At 42.3% G+C, this 19,703-nt stretch overlaps 1 protein-coding gene and 1 long non-coding RNA gene across 2 annotated transcripts; both read right to left on the bottom strand.

The window, feature by feature from the left end:
• Positions 1-8,272: 8,272 nt before the first annotated feature.
• On the bottom strand, positions 8,273-11,124 carry LOC138591110 (CUB and zona pellucida-like domain-containing protein 1). Its single transcript, XM_069661630.1, has 5 exons — positions 10,891-11,124; positions 10,403-10,803; positions 10,167-10,266; positions 8,946-9,134; positions 8,273-8,850 (listed from the first exon to the last, which is right to left on the bottom strand). Exons 1-5 carry the CDS (start codon positions 11,047-11,049, stop codon positions 8,686-8,688), a joined length of 1,014 nt encoding a protein of 337 aa, XP_069517731.1. The 5' UTR covers positions 11,050-11,124; the 3' UTR covers positions 8,273-8,685.
• Positions 11,125-15,605: 4,481 nt separating this feature from the next.
• On the bottom strand, positions 15,606-18,630 carry LOC138600401 (uncharacterized). The gene is made up of 4 exons (XR_011308759.1): positions 18,483-18,630; positions 16,370-16,507; positions 15,784-15,922; positions 15,606-15,704 (listed from the first exon to the last, which is right to left on the bottom strand). It is a non-coding gene; the product is annotated as an uncharacterized lncRNA (long non-coding RNA).
• Positions 18,631-19,703: the final 1,073 nt, after the last annotated feature.

Raw genomic sequence — 19,703 nt, 5'->3', positions numbered from 1 at the left:
GAGTGTTTATTTCTGTTATGTAGTTTGCTAATGTATGATGTGGTACCAGTTTGCTAGCTTATTTATATCAGTAGCCTTGAGATAAATAATGCCTTGCTGTTGCCCTATTCATTACTGCACATTTAATGGTTCAGAGATGCCTTGATATGACCGTAGTCATTATTATTATGTCTTGGTTAATTGGTTGATATATGTGTATATAATATGTGTAGTTATGTGAGAGAAATATCGTTTAACTAGATCTATGTTATTGCACTGTATGCTATAAGCATGTAAGTCTGTAATGCATCGTTACGGACTGTTTTTAATTATTCTGTGTTGCAGAACCACACACACAGACACGTCAAAATTCAGTTCAATAAATGAGTGGCATCTCAAAGAGAGTGTGTGTCTGACGGGAATCATCATTACATGCACATTACTTGTTCTTACCAGACAACCTGTGGAGATTACAAATCAATTTAATAAGCACCGAAAGTTAATCTTCGTCGTTGAGGTCACAAGTGTGGTAGTCAGAAACCACCACCTGTTTTACATGCACCGCCAGCAGCTCGTCAATATAATAGTCCCCGTCATGCGTAACGGCTTCAGACCGTCTCCACACGTGGACAAAGTGTGGCACAAGCCTCGCGCAGCCCCGGATTGATTGGTCTCCTGAGTATAATAATAACGACAATATATTATTAACAGATTGTATTTAGAGACAAACACATTTTTTGATCACACAAAAGGTGGAGTTGTCATGATCAGTGAAAACTCAGAGCGTAACAGCCCTTACAACCCCTCAAACCCACAGGATCCGTCTCCTGTGTGTTGCGTCTGCGCCGCGCTTCCGGTCTGTCAACGGCGAATTGAGAAATTACGCGATAACATCAATGTTAGCGGAGCAACACACAAACTACAGTTCAGTTTGCACATCCGAGGTTGATTATCTGCTCATTTGGAAATCATTTAGTGATTTTTGTGCTTCTACCATGGCTGAGTACACAACTTAATTTAAAGTGTTCTTTTCTCGGGATTTCAGTGTGTTGATCTTAAAATAAACAGGAGTGTGTACCGGTCTGAACATGGTGTTTTATTTTGAAATGACCGGATGCTGTATGCTGCTTTCGTGTGTGACTTCTGTTCAGCTTGATTGAGGTGCGTTTTGCCATGAGGCTCATTTGCACATTCGTCCCGAATGTCTGACTCACTTAAATACGTGCAAACGGCACCGGAGCACAGAGACGCTGTGTTTGCTCCACAGCACACTTTGGGGTGCATTTAACTCTCTGTGTGTGCTTCGAGAATGAGGCTGAGTCTTTTTGTGTCTTAGCAGGCGCAAAGCCCTGCAATCCTTAAGTGAATTCCCCCTATTTGTGTGTTAAACAAACCTAAAGCACTAACAAAACATTGTGGTTGCTTCCCCTGAGAATTATTTATTAGATTTAATAGATATTAAAAAATGCCACCTCAAATGAAACATTTTGTGTATTCAATCAGAAAAAGTGATCAGACTTGTGAACAAAAATCTTACCACATGAGATGAAAAGCATGTTCGCTCATTATCATCACTGCAAGTTGGAAATGATAAAATGTTGATAACTCACTCTCAATGTTCCATCAGGGTTTCTTCCTTTGTAGGTGTAGGTTGTGATTCCTGCATACCGATGTGACGTGGACGCCAGTGAGACCAGGAGCAGCTGCAGCAGGAGCACCAGTTTGGACGCCATGATGCCAAGACTCTCCTCTGCCTCAAATCCTCTGCAGCTCACATCCACCTCTATCCTTTTATACACCTGCAGGCTGGCCACAGGTTGCTTCTGCAAGCTGAAAGGTATGAACGTATGTATGAGAACAATAAGCCAGCTGCAGAACTTGTTTCAGTGAACAAACAGAACAGATTATTATTGACGGTGGTTTTATTTAAACGCCTTGGTAAAACACCTTCCAGTTAACAGCTGGCACAAAGAAATAGGTTACTTGTGTTTGACAAATAATTTTTTGTGTCAATTTCTTGTAGCATGGACAAATACTGTTCTCACTGTAAATGTCAGGTCAGTAGCAAGTACCACCGTGTCAACAGGATGCAATTTAACAAGTGAATGATAATTAATGATAATGATGCTTGGACAGGTCTCTTCATTTGGTTGGCAATTTGGGGAAGTTTCACTGGGAATCTGCTTTAGCACCCAGGCATGATGTACCCCTTCAGGGCCCTTTGATCGGAGGACAGAAAAGAAGGCAAAGGTGGTTGGGGCTGCTTTTTCAACCAAAAGTGAGCCTAACTGCAAAGTAGTATGTGCCTCGCCAGCAAACACCCTTTCTTGGGGAGTTTGATAAGGGCGATGGCATGGTTAATGGTGGTGTACTGAAGGGAAAATTAATTGCTGGAATTAGGCTCTTGATACTGGGAGTGGAACTGTCATGAGGTGCTGAAAGATCATTATAATGTAACCAGTATTTCCTGGTTGCAATACTTAGGGTGCTGATGTGGAAGTAAGGAAATGGAGAAATAAAAATGGGCCAGTCATGAAGCGTTCTTTGACATCTTGAGTGAGCAGGTGGTTAACAGACTCTGGATCGTTTATGGCAGACTGTAGATTTTTACATCTGAAAGAGATGAATGGTTGTATGCTAATTCTGGGTTGAAAACCTCCTTTAAAAAGCCCTGAAACGGAGGGCTAGGTTGAGGATAATGGCCATGTAATCATCCATATCCTGTTGACAGGTGGTATGTTACAAACATAGAACATCTCTGTAGTGAAAGAAAGCGTAAGTGAATTCAATGGACGTTTGCTCTTTGGATATGGATGGGTGTTCTTTCTTTTAATTTAAGGTGCCCTTGTTGTCTCTTAATTATTCTGTTGGTGGTTGGTTGACGAAGGGAAGGCATGATAAAGAGTGCAAGATCTATGTAATTTCCATCAATGATTTGTTTGTGAAAATTGGTGGGTACAGGAGATGGACGTGATATAAGGATGTGAGGATGACAAACTGAAGGATTAGCTGAAAAAAGGGTGAAATTGATGGTTGCTGGATGGGCAAGAACGGCCTGAGGGTGATAGCTGGAGTTGAGAAAATAGAGAAGAAAAGAAAAGACATTTGGTGGGGGTTGCTGGCATACCGGTGCCAATTTCCCCCACTAAAGGAGGCGGTAGGAGTTGCTGGTGGTAGGGAACTGACATATAGGTGCCAGGCTCCCCTGCTAAGGCTGGCATGAGAGATTGCTGGCATTGAATGCTGGGGGGCAATACTGTGTTGTTTTTAATTGGCCTGGATGATGTAAGTTGGTGGTGTTGGTATTGCAAGACCTGTACTGTGTCAGAATTAAGCAATTAAGTTGAATCTTGATATGAGGTGGTAGCTAAAGCTTTAGTTCTGGTTAATGATCACTGATTTTGGATTTGCTATTGCTGTTATTGAATTCCTTTGTGTTTCAATGTCTTTTGAACTTTGGCCATGTTCCAGTTCGAGATTTTTAAAGACCATTGGTTGTCTGAGGTCTTGGCTGTAGCATGGTGGTGCTGCAAGCAACTTCTTGCTGTGCCACTAGAGTAGTCAAGGGGATGACCAATGGCTGGACCATCCTCAGTGGCGATGGAATGGGAGCATTATGGATGAGCTGATCCAGAGTTTCCTTTTACTCTCTCTTTTGACGGAGGAGTTGGGCTTGGAGATAAGGAGAATTTGTTGGGTGACTTATTTTTCTCTAGAATATCGAGAAGAGATAAACCAGGTGTAAGACTGACCACGGAGAAGACTGTTATCACTCTCTTCCTTGAGAGCTTTTGCATGTTGGACAGCGTAGTACTGGAAAAGGTAGTGTCGGAAGAGATTTCACTTGGTGTCGGCTGACACCAATGTATTATCTCAATTGCGTCTGAATAGGCCGTCATTCCATGGGGAAATGGAGACAATGTCCATTCTTGAGGCAAGTTGAGTGAATAATTGTTGTTAATTGACACTGGGTGTACACCGAGCAGCCATATTATTATAACCGCTGACAGGTGAAATGAATAACATTGATTATCTCACTATAATGGCACCTGGCAGTGGGTGGTATATGTCAGGCAGCAAGTGAACCCTTTGTCTCAAAGTTGATGTATTGGAAGCAGGAAAAATGGGCAAGCGTAAGGATGTGAGTGACTTTGATGAGGGCCAAATTGTGATGGCTAGACAACTGGGTCAGAGCATCTCCAAAACTGCAGCTCTTGTGGGGTGTTCCTGGTCTCCAGTGGTCAGTACCTACAAAAAGTGGATCAAGGAAGGAAAACCGGTGAACCTGCAACAGGTTCATGTGTGGCCAAGGCTCACTGTTGCGCATCGGGAGGGAAGGCTGGCCTGTGTGGTCAACCAGAAGAGCAACTGTAGCTAAAAATGCTATGTTAATGCTGGTTCTGACAGAAAGGTGTCAGAACACACAGAGCATCGCAGTTTGTTGCGTACGGGGCTGTGTGGCTGCAGACAGGTCAGGGTGCCCATACTGACCATGTTTCAGGCATTAACTTGGCCATGTGTTTCTGTACACGCACACACATTGCCATATGCATATGAAACATCCAATGTGTCCATAGATAATAAGTCTAAGTGTTTTAGTTTCGGTCCAATATGCTGCAGCATCTATACGTACAACAATAAGGAGACAAGATAATATTGCTCTCTCTGATAGGACCTTCTCTGTCACAACAATTCAACATAAACCCACACATTTCACTCATGTGGTGTTCCTCAAGGCTCAGTCCTTGATCCCCTTAAATGTGCCATCTAAATACTTCCGCTGAGCAAAATTGATCAGAAACACAATATCTCATTAATTGTTACACTGATGAAACTGCTGTTCGCCCTGAATGAACCCAACAATCAGATTTGTCCCAATACGCTTGCTAAATTGCTTGATGATACTGGAGCATGAGTGGAGGGTGGAACTTCATGGCTCTGGGGAGTCTTAATCGAACAGCACAAGGATTAATAATTTTTGACACCGGGAATGGTCCTACAAAACGAGCCGCCAATTTACGTGACTCCACCCAGAGTGGCAGGTCCCGGGTGGAGAGCCACACTCTGCCCAGTCTGGTAGCTGGGGGCTGTGGCTCCGATCAGGCTGCAGAACGCCTTCCAAGACCGAGCGATAAACTGCGGCCCCCGGTCGGATAAGATGTTTCTAGAGAAACCATGGAGACGGACAACATGGTGCAGGACCGCCTCTGCCATCTCTTTGGCAGAGGGGAGTTCAGGCAGTGGAACAAAATGGGTCATTTTAGAAAATCTGTCAACTATAGTGAGAATAGTTGTGTTACCTTGAGAGGATGGTAACCCGGTTACAAAGTCCAAGGAGACATCCGACCAGGGGCGCTGCGGAACAGGAAGAGGTTGAAGCAAACCAGAGACCGGTCTCCGTGAAGACTTGTTGCTACAGATCTCAGGGCAAGCAGCCACGTATTCGGTGACATGTTGTGTAAGCTCCGGCCACCAGAACCTCTGCTTAATGAAGAAGATGGTCCTGCGAACCCCCGGGTGGCAGGAGAGGTGAGACGCATGGGCCCAGTGGATAACTTTGGAACGAAGGTGGTCAGGTACGTACAGCTTATTCAGGGGAACTCCTGAGGGAACTAGGCCTCCTTGGTTCGCCTGTCTCACCTTCTCCTCCTCCCCCCAGGTGATAGCTCCCACAAAACAGGAGCTGGGAATGATGGGGTTCTCTGCCTTGGGTTCTGAATCAGGAGAAAATAATCAGGAGAGAGCATCCGGCTTCACGTTTTTAGAGCCAGGGCGATATGAAAGGGTGAAATTAAATCTGGTGAAAAACAGAGACCGTCTTGCCTGTCTGGAGTTTAACCTATTGGCCGGGCAAAGGAACTCCAGATTCTTTTGGTCTGTCCACACGAGGAAGGGCTGCTCGGTCCCCTCCAGCCAATGCCTCCATTCTTCAAAAGCCACTTTAATGGCTAGCAGCTCTCTCTTGCTGATGGAGTAGTTTCTCTCAGCTGGACACAGCCTTTTAGAGAGGAAGGCACACGGATGAATCATATTGTCAGTGACTGACCTTTGTGAGAGGACCGCTCCGACACCCAAATCTGAGGAGTCCACCTCCACGATGAACTGGAGAGAGGGATCAGGGAGAGTGAGGACCGGAGCAGAGGTAAAACTCCTCTTCAGGCGTTGGAAGGCAGTCTCAGCTGCCGGGTCTCACTGAAACTGGCTCTTGGAAGACGTCAGGGCGTGTAAGGGGTTGGCGGCAGTAGTGATTCCCAATGAACCTCTGTACGTCTTTTTTGTTAGTGGGTCTAGGCCAGTTGGTGACAGCAGTAACTTTTGCCGGATCCATCCGTACCTCCCCCTCCGTAACAATGAACCCCAGGAACGATACAGTGGGCACATAGAATTCACACTTTTCAGCCTTGACGAACTGTTTGTTTTCCAGCAGCTTCTCTAGGACCTGTCGGACATGAAGCACATGGGACTCCTCGCTTGGGGAGAAAATCAGAATATCATCGGGGACACAAAGACAAACTTATTGAGCATGTCCCGGAGGACATCATTAACAAGGGCCTGGAAGACAGCTGGGGCATTTGTCAATACGAAGGGCATAACTAAATATTCATAGTGACCGCTGGGGGTGTTGAATGCGGTCTTGCATTCGTCCCCTTCCCTAATACGGACCAAATGGTAGACATTATGAAGATCTAATTTTGAAAAGATCTTCGCTCCCTGCAGGAGCTCGAACCCGGAAGAGATCAGGGGAAGGTGATATCTGTTTTTAATAGTGATCTCATTTAACCCTTGATAATCAATGCAGGACCGTAGAGACGTATCTTTTTTGTTGACGAAGAAAAAACCCTGCTCAGCAGCACAGTACCACTGATGCGAACTGAACAATCTGGCAAAGACTGGTGAAGAGCCGGGGTATATATACTGCAGGAGCTGATGAGTGAATGGATCCCAGGTGTGCAGGTGGACTGGCAGCAGGAGGGTAATTGATAGTCACGCCCACACACAGACAGACAGACAGACAGACAGAGAGAAAACATACAGGGGAACAACACAGACAAGGAGGGGAAAAAACATCTGAAACACTAGGAATGAGGGAGAGGCACAGACCAGACCATGACAATGTTGGCTGGTGGCTAAAGAAGCCAGGTCGTTATTCTGGCCTCTTCAAGCTCTTGTCTGTCCCCCCCTCTCTCTATCTGTATGCATTCATGTCCCATTATTGCATGTTACCTACTTTATATCTTCTCAGGAGTTTTTTGCTCCGACTTCAACTGCTACAATTATTATTATTATTATGATCAGTCATTGTCAGTATGTCTGTATTATGGTAGTATTGCAAATATTAGATATATTTCAATCATTAATATTGGCAGTGTAACTATATATCTATTGATATATATAAACATGCATGGTTGATAACATCCACTATCCAGTGGGAAAACCGTTGCTTGGAGAGAGCAGCCTTTCTTAGGACAAACATGAAACACAGGGCCCGATCGTACACTCTGCAGAAAGCGCCAAAGCACCCAGTGGAAGTATCATTACTATTTTCCACCCGCATGCACAGCAGCGCTTTGACTCATAAGGGAAAAGCAGTGTGTTTGCAGATACAGTGAAATAATAATTGTTTATTGGACAGAGGACTGTGAGGGCAAGCTTTTGTTTCCTTTGTCTCCTTAAATCATGATACGGCTTGATTTTTTACCAATCTGATGATGCTGGAAGACGTGGACAAGCTCACTGCTGCTTCACACACACCTGTTTCACCTCAGGGGAGATTCCTGCTCGAGCCACACACGGGCCAAACACTGCCACACCAAGCTCTCCATCTCACACTCTCATTCGAATGGGTGCTCTCTCTACTGAACGCAGAAACAGACACACAATATCCAACACGGAACTAAGAGGTAAATTTGCTATAATCCTCAGACACAACGACCTGTGGCACTGATAATCGGCCACAGATATTAATACACTGTCCAGTATTATGTACGCACAGGAGAATACCGCCATGTGATCCAGCAGCAACAATGAGTAACATTTACAACTTACCCTTCTTTGATGGTCGGCACAAAGAACTTTAATAAACATAAAATCCTGTCTGTCTGGAGATTTGAATAATTAATGCTGTGCCTTGTGCGTAAATGTAAACAGCATAAATGTACAGGTAAAAAACGTGTTGTATTATATTATGAAGTATTGCATCATGTTTAAGTATACTGCATGGTATTGTTGTATTGTATCATATTGTGTTACTGTCTAAGGTTAAGCCATAAAGGATTTTGAACATGACATGACGGCCTGTTAAAGATTTTTATTTAAACTTATGATGAGACAAAACAGTCAACAATCAACTTCCTTTAAATCAAACAGTAACATGATATAGCTGAAAGATGTTGTAAAGCTTAATCGGATAAAAGAAACACAACTGAACAATCACCCAGCAGCTGCAGTGCTACATGATCATCCTTTCAGTTTATGTCAAACTTATTATGTGATTTTCTATTTGCACAGGTACAGATCTCTCTTCACAGGTGTGTGTCAAGTTTACACAGTTGTGGACGAATCTTAAGAGGTCGAAAAATTCCTTCATTTTAATTTGCACATAATTAGATACATGAACACCCAAATCCCTCAGCAGACATAATCTAAATAACTGCTTATATTCCAGTGTAATTAATATGGAATTGTTTCTCTGCCCACACTGCTGCCTTAACTTTCAAGTGTGGGCAGAGGCTGGTATTTCACCCCTGATATTTTGGCTTTGTACACGGCCACTCCGCTGATCATGCCAACAGCTGCAAGAAGACATCCAGCGATGAAAACCAGGTTGAGATTCAGGTTGATCCCTGGAGAAAGGAGAAGCACAACTTGAATCTGATCATGTCCAAACTGGGAGTCAAACAAGGCAGGTGTGCTGTGAAGAAAGCACTTCCTGTTTTCCTACCTGGACTTTCTGTCACATCTGATACTGATCTCACTGATCTCTTCAGGTGCAGGGGACCCTGGGAAATGAAGTGCGCCGTACTCTGGGTGACAGCCGCTCTCTTACGCTTGTGATTGTATAGACTAGGGGACAGTGTGGAGTTGAGGCATCCCTTCGAGCACCTGGTGTTGGGGTCTCTTGCTTGACACATCAGGACTGAGCAGCTGATGTACACCTGAATACAACAGGACATGTGCTCATTATGTCAGGAAATTAACTGTTTTCAGCAGGATCCCTGAGAGGCAAGATACAACAAGAAAACTGTGGTCATCCATTTGTAAGTCATGGAAATAAATGTTTTGCAGCACAATAAGTTCGCAGGATAACTTCTCTAAGTTACTTTTTCTAATCTATGAAAATATGTCAGAAATTTTCCAGATGAAATAAAATAAAAAACATCCCATTTTCCTACATATTTGTGGGTGTAATCTTCATTTTTGCCACAAGTTCACAACTACCCCATCTTGTACATTTGGAGCAATGACTGTATATAAAGATAGACAATGTGTCTCTCTATCTGCTCTCGTTGTACAAAAGTGAAGCCAAAATAACCCCGCAGTGGGCGCTGTCATCTGGCACATTTGGAGCCAGAGTCTGCACAGTAGAGATGGGCTGGTGGAGCCGCGGTATTGACATACCGCCCCTACCTCTAACCAGAACACACCTTTACCCGATCAACAAAACAACAAATATCCCTCATGTGTAGTTAACAGCAGAACAGTTCAGTGACTGTAGTGTTAGTGTTACTGTTAGTTATATCTCCTGTCAATCATGAGGCCACGCCCCCTTTTATAGCATCAAATAACTAATTAAAAGTAAACTTGTCAGAAAAATGAACACTGTGACATAAATCAGCATGATAAGAACGAACTATAATGACAGAAACCATGTTTGAGAAAAATGTTTTTGTGTATTTTGATTTTATAGTTTGACTCATGTCCCATCTGTTAACATGGAGGAGGCGGGCTTTATGAGCTATACTGCAGCCAGTCAGCAGGGGGCGATAGAGAGGGTTTAGCTTCACTTTAGGGAGCTGTCATGTCGGCCATCTTTTTATACAGTCTATGGACTGAAAGCATTGATATTTCAATGTCCCCATGCACTGCACAAACAACTTAGACATCATTTTATAAATTCGGTTATATTAAAAAAAAACAACTTGAGTTACTTGAGTTTCTCCAGTCTAACCACAAAGTGCATTCTTCACCTGGTCGTGTAAGCCAATGAACTTGAAGGCCTCCATGCTGAACCTGAACTGTCTGCTATGGGCAGAAGAATGGATTCTAACAGTTGAGTCCACGTTGCACCTGTCAGAGCAAATCAAAAAGTTCAGAATTACTGCCTCTGTTATTCTTTGTAACAATTTAGTCACAAACTTGTCATATAAAGCAAACAACACATTTTATGTCCTCTGCTGCCACTAGGGGGCGTACTCATGCCTACCCATCCAAAATGATAGCGTAGGTTGGCCAGTAGTTGGGGTTGTCATATGGTGAAGCGCTGCAGGACTCCACAAACAGCTCGGTGTTGCTGACTGAAGACGTGGCCTCGATCTGCATGTAGATCCTGCTCCCTAAGCCGTACTCCAGAGGGTAAGAGCTCGGATCCATCATGGTCTGGAACTGGGCGTTAGGAAAGAACTCAAACTGGTACGTGAACTTTCCAAAGCCTTTCTCCCACACTGTGGTAATATTTCTGTGTGCTGTGAAGGCCTGAGTCACGTTCCCCCGTTTGGGGTACTGACAGTAGAACTTAACTTCCAGCAGGTGTTTCCTGGTGATCAGGTTTCTGCCGTTGTCAACTGTGATGATTTCATTCTTAAACTTTAGGTACTCGTCATCTTCCTGCAGAGTAAGAGGATATGCATTCAGTCCTCACACTGTTAAGAAGGAAAAAGCAACAACTAAAAAAGGAACAAATAACCCCGTTACCTCGATCTGAGTGCCGCAGGCATTGAGGGGGATGATGGCGATGACATGAGTGCTGTTTGAGTGTGTCTGCAGGCTGCAGACGACGTTGGACGGGTCATTGAGCTGCAGATGATCCTCATGTAGTCTGGGAAACGTTGATTTGTCAACCTCTACTCTCATTGTGGACTGCTTGCAGATCACATTAGCTTCCACTAGAGCAAGAGATGTGCAATCCCTTTTATTTTCATTGAAAAACACACATTATGTTGAGAGCTATGCATGTTTTAAAAAAAGGATCATGTGTAATAAAGCCAAAACCATATTTTTAACACGAAATTGCTCAAAGTTACAGTATGGATTTTTCTGAAGTGGGCTTGTATGAGGTACCATTAGTCAGTGCAGTGGTTGTCAAACGTTTTCAATCATTTCTCCAGCCCAGTGACCCCTGACCAGCACAGGAAAGTTATGGTAGAAAAAAAGTGTATTTGAAGACCAAAAACTTTTATACTGAAAAACACTTCATGAGGTCCGAGGCTTCATGCAGCTGTTGATTTAATTTCTCCTCATGAAAACAGCACAAAGTCTGAGGAGGGTTTAAATTAGGTCAAGGGTTGTTTTTAGCTTCAACGATTCAAACCAAGAATCCATTGTCTTGATTATTGTCACTAAATATCAAAACTGCTTTTGGCAGATTAAACAACATAATTGTGTTTGTTGTGACAATTGACCTGAAAATAGGAATATTACAATTTGTATTTCTATTGAAATTAGTTAAGTACAATTATTATAGGACTTAAACATGACTGTTCATTTTTAAAGTACCTTTTTTTATTTCAATACACATTGAACATTTGCAGTTCTCCAAAATACCCCTTGCTGTTTTAGTACACCTGTTACAGAAACACTGCGTGCTATAATGTACACCGGGCATGTAGCCAATACTTAAACAAAGCATTGATGTAGATGTGTAGCATCCACATTTATACTGTTACAGCTGTAGTCACATGACAAAATGTTGACACTAACGTAGTAAATAGACTCACCTGTCTTATGTCTAACGTCCAGTACAACACACCTCATATCTGACTGATAGACGTTGGACCTGAAAAACATCAGAGAACACTGATTCAACACTTTAACTGTGGAGAGAAATGTAGCTGAGGCTGATTTATCATCGACAGCATCATTACCATATACATCAGATTTATCATCACTGCATCCAAAGGCCATCCATGCTCACAGTAAATACTGCCAAACCATCTACCTCTTGTATATGTGAAGGACATTTTTAACCTGTTTGCTCATATGTTTACATTTCTTTAATATTATAGAGTTAATAATCATGGTATAATCAGCTAAGGTTAATTCTAAGGATATGTATTGTCTGCTCCTCTCCAGGGTCTTGTGCATGATTTCCTGTTGCTCCTTCTGTCTTAGAGAGATAGTTGGTGGCCTTGTCTGGGCTGAGAGCTCCAGGGCAAGGGGTAAACTCTAGATAGTCAGGCAACACCTTCCTTTGTCTCTGTGAGAGGGATTCTGTGGGCCTCATGTACAAAGGGTGCGTACGCACAAATATGTGGCGTACGCTCTTTTTCACGGCAAAGTTCAGATGTATCAAGAGTGAAATGATCGTGGAAATGTGCGGTGCCTCACGCCAACTTCATGGCTGGCGTACGTACGTTTCTACAGCTGTTGATCCTTTGGCGACACTCAGAGGTGATGCTGGGAAATGTGAAAACAATTAGTCCTCAGACTGAGTGATGTGCACATCAGAGACACATGAACAATTCACACTGATGAACAATTAACACACCCACGTGTCTGCAATTACATGAGTGGATATAAAAGCATGCGCAAAGTGGTGCAAAAAATACAAAAAACAATGGCTGCTTTAGCAGTGTTAGAAGACATTGCAAATGGTGCAATAAGAGGAGAGCGTGTATTTAGAGACAGAAATGATTTACTGGCACATGACGACAACTGGCTCATCAGCCGCTTTAGGTTCCCGAGGACAATCCTCCTGGAACTGTGCGCAGAGCTGCGGCCGGCCTTGGAGCGCAACACAGCGAGGAGCTGCCTGTGCCCATACAGGTGCTGACCACACTGGGGTTCCTAGCAACCGGGACATTCCAGAGGGAGCTGGCCGACCGATCGGGACTGTGCCAGTCGACCCTGAGCCGAGCCATGCCAGGCGTGTGGGACGGATTTATCCACATGTCAGCCAGGTGTATCAAATTCCCATACAATGCAGCTGAACAGGTCAACATTACGGCGCAATTTGCAGCGAGAGCTGGTTTTCCTAATGTAATGGGAGCTATCGACTGCACACACATTGCTATAAAAGCGCCATCACATGATGAATTTGTATATGTCAACAGGAAACATTTTCATTCGATCAATGTACAGATCATATGTGATGCGCAAATGCAATTAAGCAACATTGTGGCGAGGTGGCCTGGTTCAACGCACGACTCATACATTCTGAGTAACAGCATGGTTGGAAACAGACTACAAGCTGGCACTGTGCGCGATGGGTGGCTTCTTGGTGAGTACATTTATTCGTGTAATTGTCCTAATATTAATCCCCGTGATGCGCATTAAATTGTGGCCAGCCTAAGGCACACCTGTGCAATAATCATGCTGTCTAATCAGCATCTCGATATGCCACACCTGTGAGGTGGATGGATTATCTCGGCAGAGGAGAAGCGCTCACTAACACAGATTTAGACCAATTTGTGAACAATATTTGAGAGAAATCGGCCTTTTGTGTTCATAGAAAAAGTCTTCGATCTTTGAGTTCAGCTCATGAAAAATGGGAGCAAAAACAAAAGTGTTGCGTTTATATTTTTGTTCAGTGTATATTGGTTCCTTCATTTGGTATTGTGTTTTAAGCCTGTACAGCACTTTGGTCAACTTTGGTTGTTTTAAATGTGCTTATAAATAAACTTTGACTTGACTTGATAGAAAGAAACTCCCAGACTAATAAAGTCATACAAGAAATAAACCCAAGACTCACCCGGCCTTAGACTCCACAGCAAAGCAGATCACGTAATGATTTCCCAGGTCTTCTGAAGTTGGTGTCCACGTAATGACGAACTCGTTATGGGTGGTTTTGAGCTCTTTTGTTTTCTGCGGCCCACTGAAGATGATGTCCTGTATTCTGCATGAGAACATGACAAAGAACCCAGACATGTCCTTGATAGTCTTTGCTAAAATGATTAGAACGTTTAGCTTTGTTACGTTCCCTGAAGGTGGTTAGGGGATGAGGGGAACAACAACAACACATTTGTTACCGGGAAGAAAAAGTGAATCCGGGAATAGATAAACAACTCAAAACAAGCTTCTGTCAGGAAAAAAACTGAAGAAAAATAGAAGCGGATCTCTCACTTTAACTACGTGTAGCAACAGTGGAATTACTCAAACAATAAACAGAAAATAAGGCGCCGAGAAGACGTTCTTCCACTGAAGGAGTATCAAGGTCCACACTGCAGTCTGACCACCAGCACACACGACCAAATGATCCATACAGCTCTTCACGCAGTCTTCTCTCCCCTGCCCTTATACACCGAATCAGGATTGTTAAGCTGTAACAGGTGAGCTTAATCAAACGCCAGCAGGGTGAGCACCACCTGAAGACAGGCAGAGAGAGAGAGAGGGACACAGAAACACATACAGCTCCACAGCACGTAACAAGCTTCTACATTGATCTCGTTGGTTCTCACTTACACTGAATATGCAGCTTGAGCTCTGACTCTGATCTCCACTTCTTTGTTGACCTCTGCTTGAATGTGCACTCCATTGTCAGGTGTTGGGGGCAAATACTTTGGTAAGTAGAGTCCCAGCTGACATGAGGGAACAGGATTGTCCACTGGATTTGAAGGAAAATGATTATTTTGATTCTATTTAAAATTATATGTGACATATTATTATTATAATTATTAAAAATTAACAGTAAATTATTGACATTTTCTCTGTATCGTCTTCTATTCTATGGCAACCATGTTTTCAGAATGTAATGGTTTGAATTTTTAAGGGGGAGTGGGACTCCTGACGTCGTCGTCATCCACATGGCAGCCATTTTCCTGTGACTCACAGTAATAAGCTCAAATGCTCAAAAAGTCCAGCTAAGATTCTTCCAGGATAAAATTTGGATAGTTGTGGGGAATCAGATAAATCGATATCACCTCATCGCTTCTTGAATTGATCTTGAATCTTTCAGCAATTGAAAGACAGAGCTACAGCAAAACTCATAGTTCAAAATGTGCAGCAGCAGGTTTTCTGCAGACAATATGAGAATGACAATAATTGAGAATGACTCAGTCAGACAATAATGTTAAACCTGACTTACCGAGAAGGGAGAATTGTAAAGGTAGTTTACTGAGAGGAGAGGTTGTTGGAGTAGGAGTTGGAGTGGTTGTGTATGGGGTGGGTGTTGTGGTAGGAGTTGGAGTGGTTGTGTATGGGGTGGGGATGTGTGAATGAATCCACCACCACCACAGTGGGCTTATTGTTGTTGGAATTCTTGTTGGTAGAGTTGTTGGTGGTGTTGGAGTTGTTGTTGTTGTTGGAATTCTTGTTGTTGGTAGAGTTGTTGGTGGTGGTGGTGGAGTTGTTGGTGGTGTGGTAGTGTGCCACCACCATGGGGTGGATGTGGTTGTTGGTGGTAGTATTGGTGAAAATCTCTTTGCCCTCTTCGTGGGTGGAATCCTGGAGGACTGAGATCCGTCTGAGTAGGCCAGAGTGATCGGTTGTTTTGGGAAGTCCTCCACCACCATCTCAAAGCCATAAACTCTGTAGTCAAAGGTGGCTCTGTTGTATTGTAATGTGCAGGAGTCCTAACCATGAGAACATTTAATATTTTAGTATTTAGTACAGTGTTGTATGATGTATTAGGAAACAGATCTTTCAACTAACCTGATCTAAGTGGAAGCCTGAAGGTAGGATGCACCCGCTGCACTCTACATTGCGGATATTTCCGTATCGGCATCGAACTTTGTCACCGTCAGGATCAAAGGCAATCAGCTTGTATGTCCGTGGGCAGTTCAGAGGGACCCTTGAATGGACACATTAACACGAGTAAGTGACAGTCTTCTGCTAAGAATCCTGAACGCAAAAAGGATCCTATCAGAAGAATTACAAAGATGCACGTATGGATAGCATAGACATGACTGACAGCAAATACAAGAATAATAGGTTAATAATAATAGTAATAATAATAGGTTAATTTTTATGTAATTATAGCATTTTATTATTATATGAAAACACATTTATTTGTTTGTAGCTATATTTCTGCGTCATGTCAATGTTTTGCTTTTAGTGTTTATGGACTTTATTCTTTCTAAAGTAATAATCAAACAAAGAATAGGAAAATCAAGAGTTACAATTGTCACAAAGGGAGCCAACCATGGACATCTGGTTAAATTGGGAAGTGTACCTCTAACCCTAACCCTAACCCCATTAGAGGCGCCAAAAAGAACAAAACTGAAAGCAGGTGACTTACCGTAGGAAAGGTAGAATACCAATGTCTGGTGATCTGTTCGGTTCTCTGGTGTCAGATCTTGTTCCCAAATCCACGAAAGTCATTAGCCTCCAACTTGAGACCAAGTTACGCGTTGAGATCCAACAACAGCTCGCTGCCCTGGTTTGTATAAAAAACACCCTTTAGATGCTGCAAGGAAGAACTGCTTTCATGATAATCAGATTAATTTGTGCAAGGGGAGGACTGTTCGCATGTTTGGATCAATAAGACATCAGGGGTCCGTTTCACAAAGAAGGTTCAACAAACTCTGAGTCTAACCCTGGACTCTGAGTTGATCTACTCTGAGATAGGAAACTCTGAGTTTTCGGTTCCAGAACAGCTGATCAGAGTTAGTTCAATCAACTCTGAGTAGGTTCACCCAGAGTTAAGTGCGTGCACGCTGACTGTAAAAAGCCAGCATTAATGGAGCCCCGACACCACGATTCACCATGGCAACGGTACACAAAAAGATGTCCTCCTACGTCACACCAGCGGAGCTCGAAATCCTCATGCGGACGTTCAGCGAATACGAGCATGTTTTTAGAAAAATAAAGTAACACGGCTGCAGCTGCAAAAGAGAGAGAAGCGGCGTGGGAAGAAACTGCTGCTCGAGTAAATTTGCAAGTTTGAACTGGTCTATTTATTTAATACTTAATCACGACCGGAAGCTAAAATTTATATTAATTTAGGAGCAATCCAGCGGGAGAAAAACGTAAATGGAAGCACTTCAATCATATTTTAAATATTAAACAGATTAAATATCATTCAGTGGCTGTTTTAATGTGCATCAGCTTTATCCCTAACATGATGCTGACTTCACATACATTATAATTCATGTTGATTAAACTGAATGTGTTAGTTTAAAAAAAAAAAAAATCCAATAACTAACGGCGTCTTATTTGAGCGCTCTCGGCAGTGGTGGTGGAAAATCTAAAAATGATGACTTTGACACAGATTTGTCTTTTGATTTTTTTTATCATAAATATAAAAGACTTTTGCAAAGCGGTCAGAGCAGCACAGAGACGCAACGTTTCTTCTTTTAATTCGGTAACCGCTCAAACACACGCGTGAGACGGGCTGAATGAATGAGGAAGTCGAATGAGGGTTTTATATTCTAGAGGGAGGAGACAGAGCGAAACTCTGAGTTTCCTGAAGAAAACCTGCTCACGACCAGGTTAGGTTCATAGAGTCTGTTACTACAGTAACTGACCGAGAGCTTAAGTTACCTCTCTGTGTGAAACAGGCTAGAGTTACCCCTCTTTCTCTGGTTTGAGTTACCTCCCTTTGTGAAACGGAAAACTCAGAGTTTCCCTCATTTCAGGGTTAACAGACTCAGAGTTTTCAATAAACCTGCTTTGTGAAACGGACCCCAGGTCGCGTTTATTATTGTTATTTGCTTTTTCTTTATCTTTCTTGTTTGTATGAAAAGTTCTACACATTATGACATGAGAGTATGATACTGAGCTGTTTGTGTTTCTATGTGCCCTAATATGACAATGATTCATCACACTGTGCAATATGTGGGTATTTAGGGTGAGTTGCTGTCAAGTACTGTGCTAACCTGTCTCATTTATTGTGTCTAAATTAATGGTAGAAACATAAATACTGTTCAGAGATTTTTTACTTACTCTACAAGCTCCTCGGGGGTTTTAAGGTAATTCCCTTCACATGCCCTTATACTTATACTCAGTTTTTAATACATTTAAGATAGAACTTTTTTATAGTTCCAGATAGCTCCAAAAAATAAGATACAAAGTTAGATTATGAACCTAAAGACAGGACATGACATAAAATCTAATTGCACATAATAATAAAGGACAGGTTATATTGCACCTGATACTAAACGTTAAAGTGATTCAGCACAATAATAAATAAGCAGAAATATTGCACATGATTATAATGTTATATCCATGAATACAAATATAAATATGGCACATAGTGAACATAATATAGCCAGATATAGAAAAGTATTATTGGCTGTTTTATGTGCAATATTACGTTGATTTTATTATATTTATATTTATATGTGTTAATAAAGTAGCATAAAGATCAGCAGCAACAATGTTAACATGATTGAAATCCATTAAAAGCTCACCTCATTGTAAAAGGTTTGTCACTCGGCACATTTCTCGTACTGACTGTTTCCGTTTCACACCAAAGCCTTTCATTCAATGGAGCATTCGTGCTCTGGTCAATTATGCCTCTCTGACTTCTGGTGTTAGAACCACATTGACCTCTGTAACAGTACCAGGCGTGTGAGTACTGACAGCCCTCGTAGGTGTCCCTGTAGCGAAAGTCCACCTGAGGAATAAAACAATTCTACAGTGAGACATGGTTGCTCTTTTTTACAATTAGTTTTGTGAATAAAAACAAAAAACACCCCACAGTGTAATTCATTTTAAGAAAGTCTGATTATATGATTGACAACAACAACCAATGGAATTATTGCAATGTGTCGGTGAAGTCACTAAGTGGGCTAAAATAAAAAAAACAACACATTTGAGAAAAATAATAATGATAAAAGAATAAGCTACATAACAGAAAAGGTAAGGCAAAGTACAGGCTGAATAACAGCCAAAAGATCATCCAGCTCCATAAAAGTAGTGAAGAAATCATGTAGCTCATTTTTCAATGTCAGATGACATGTAAAGATGATTGATTCTTCTTTTCGAGAATTTGCCTTATTTTAGTTCCAGAGAGGCTTATTGTCATTTTCTTCAATGGGCAGAATAAATCATTTAGCAGTCATATATTCATCAAAGAAAGTGATCAAGCTGTAAAACATAAAATTATTTAGGTACTGAACTTCATCATAATTGAACTAATCTGTCTTTTTGGAAACAACAAAGTTTTTTAGAGTCAAACTGCAAACAACAAGAGCATCATTTTAAGTTTCAGTGGACACGCTGGATGAGCAGCAGGGATGAAAGCAGGATTTTGTTTTGCACAATATTATTTTACATCGATCCCTCATTCAATTTTGTGATCGGCACCTGCTGCAGACACATTTGGGGGGAATTCACGAAGAACGAATTGCATCGTCCTTTGCACCCACTATCTGCTCCGTCTCAAGGTCCGATTCACAGAGCAAATTGCGCAAATACGCCCATAAAGTTTCACAGATCCGTGCAGTTTGCTCTTGTTTTGTGTCTGATTGTGGAGAGAAGCTCATATATTAACTGATCACGGGATCTCAACTCCCTGCACAGAGCGAGCAGGGAGAGGAGGGGGCAGCTCTTTAACAGTTTAATGTAAAGTCCTGTATAATTGTTGGCATCGACTTGTGATTCCCAGAACAACAAAAATCTTACCACAT

The sequence above is a fragment of the Semicossyphus pulcher genome, unplaced genomic scaffold, assembly GCF_022749685.1.
Source record: "Semicossyphus pulcher isolate SPU_LCO1_2020_fin unplaced genomic scaffold, fSemPul1.0.p SCAF_1, whole genome shotgun sequence".
In the NCBI taxonomy this organism is placed as follows: domain Eukaryota; kingdom Metazoa; phylum Chordata; class Actinopteri; order Labriformes; family Labridae; genus Semicossyphus; species Semicossyphus pulcher.
Note: the sequence above shows the minus strand (reverse complement) of the source record. Positions and strands in the feature narration are given on the sequence as shown.

Coding starts and splice junctions, on each gene's coding strand:
- LOC138591110 (XM_069661630.1), bottom strand. CDS start 11,049: ATGAGAGTAGAGGTTGACAAATCAACGTTTCCCAGACTACATGAGGAT. Junction 10,804..10,890: donor CCTGCGGCACTCAGATCGAG/GTAACGGGGTTA, acceptor CTTACTCTGCAG/GAAGATGACGAGTACCTAAA. Junction 8,851..8,945: donor TGAAGAGATCAGTGAGATCA/GTATCAGATGTG, acceptor GGACATGATCAG/ATTCAAGTTGTGCTTCTCCT.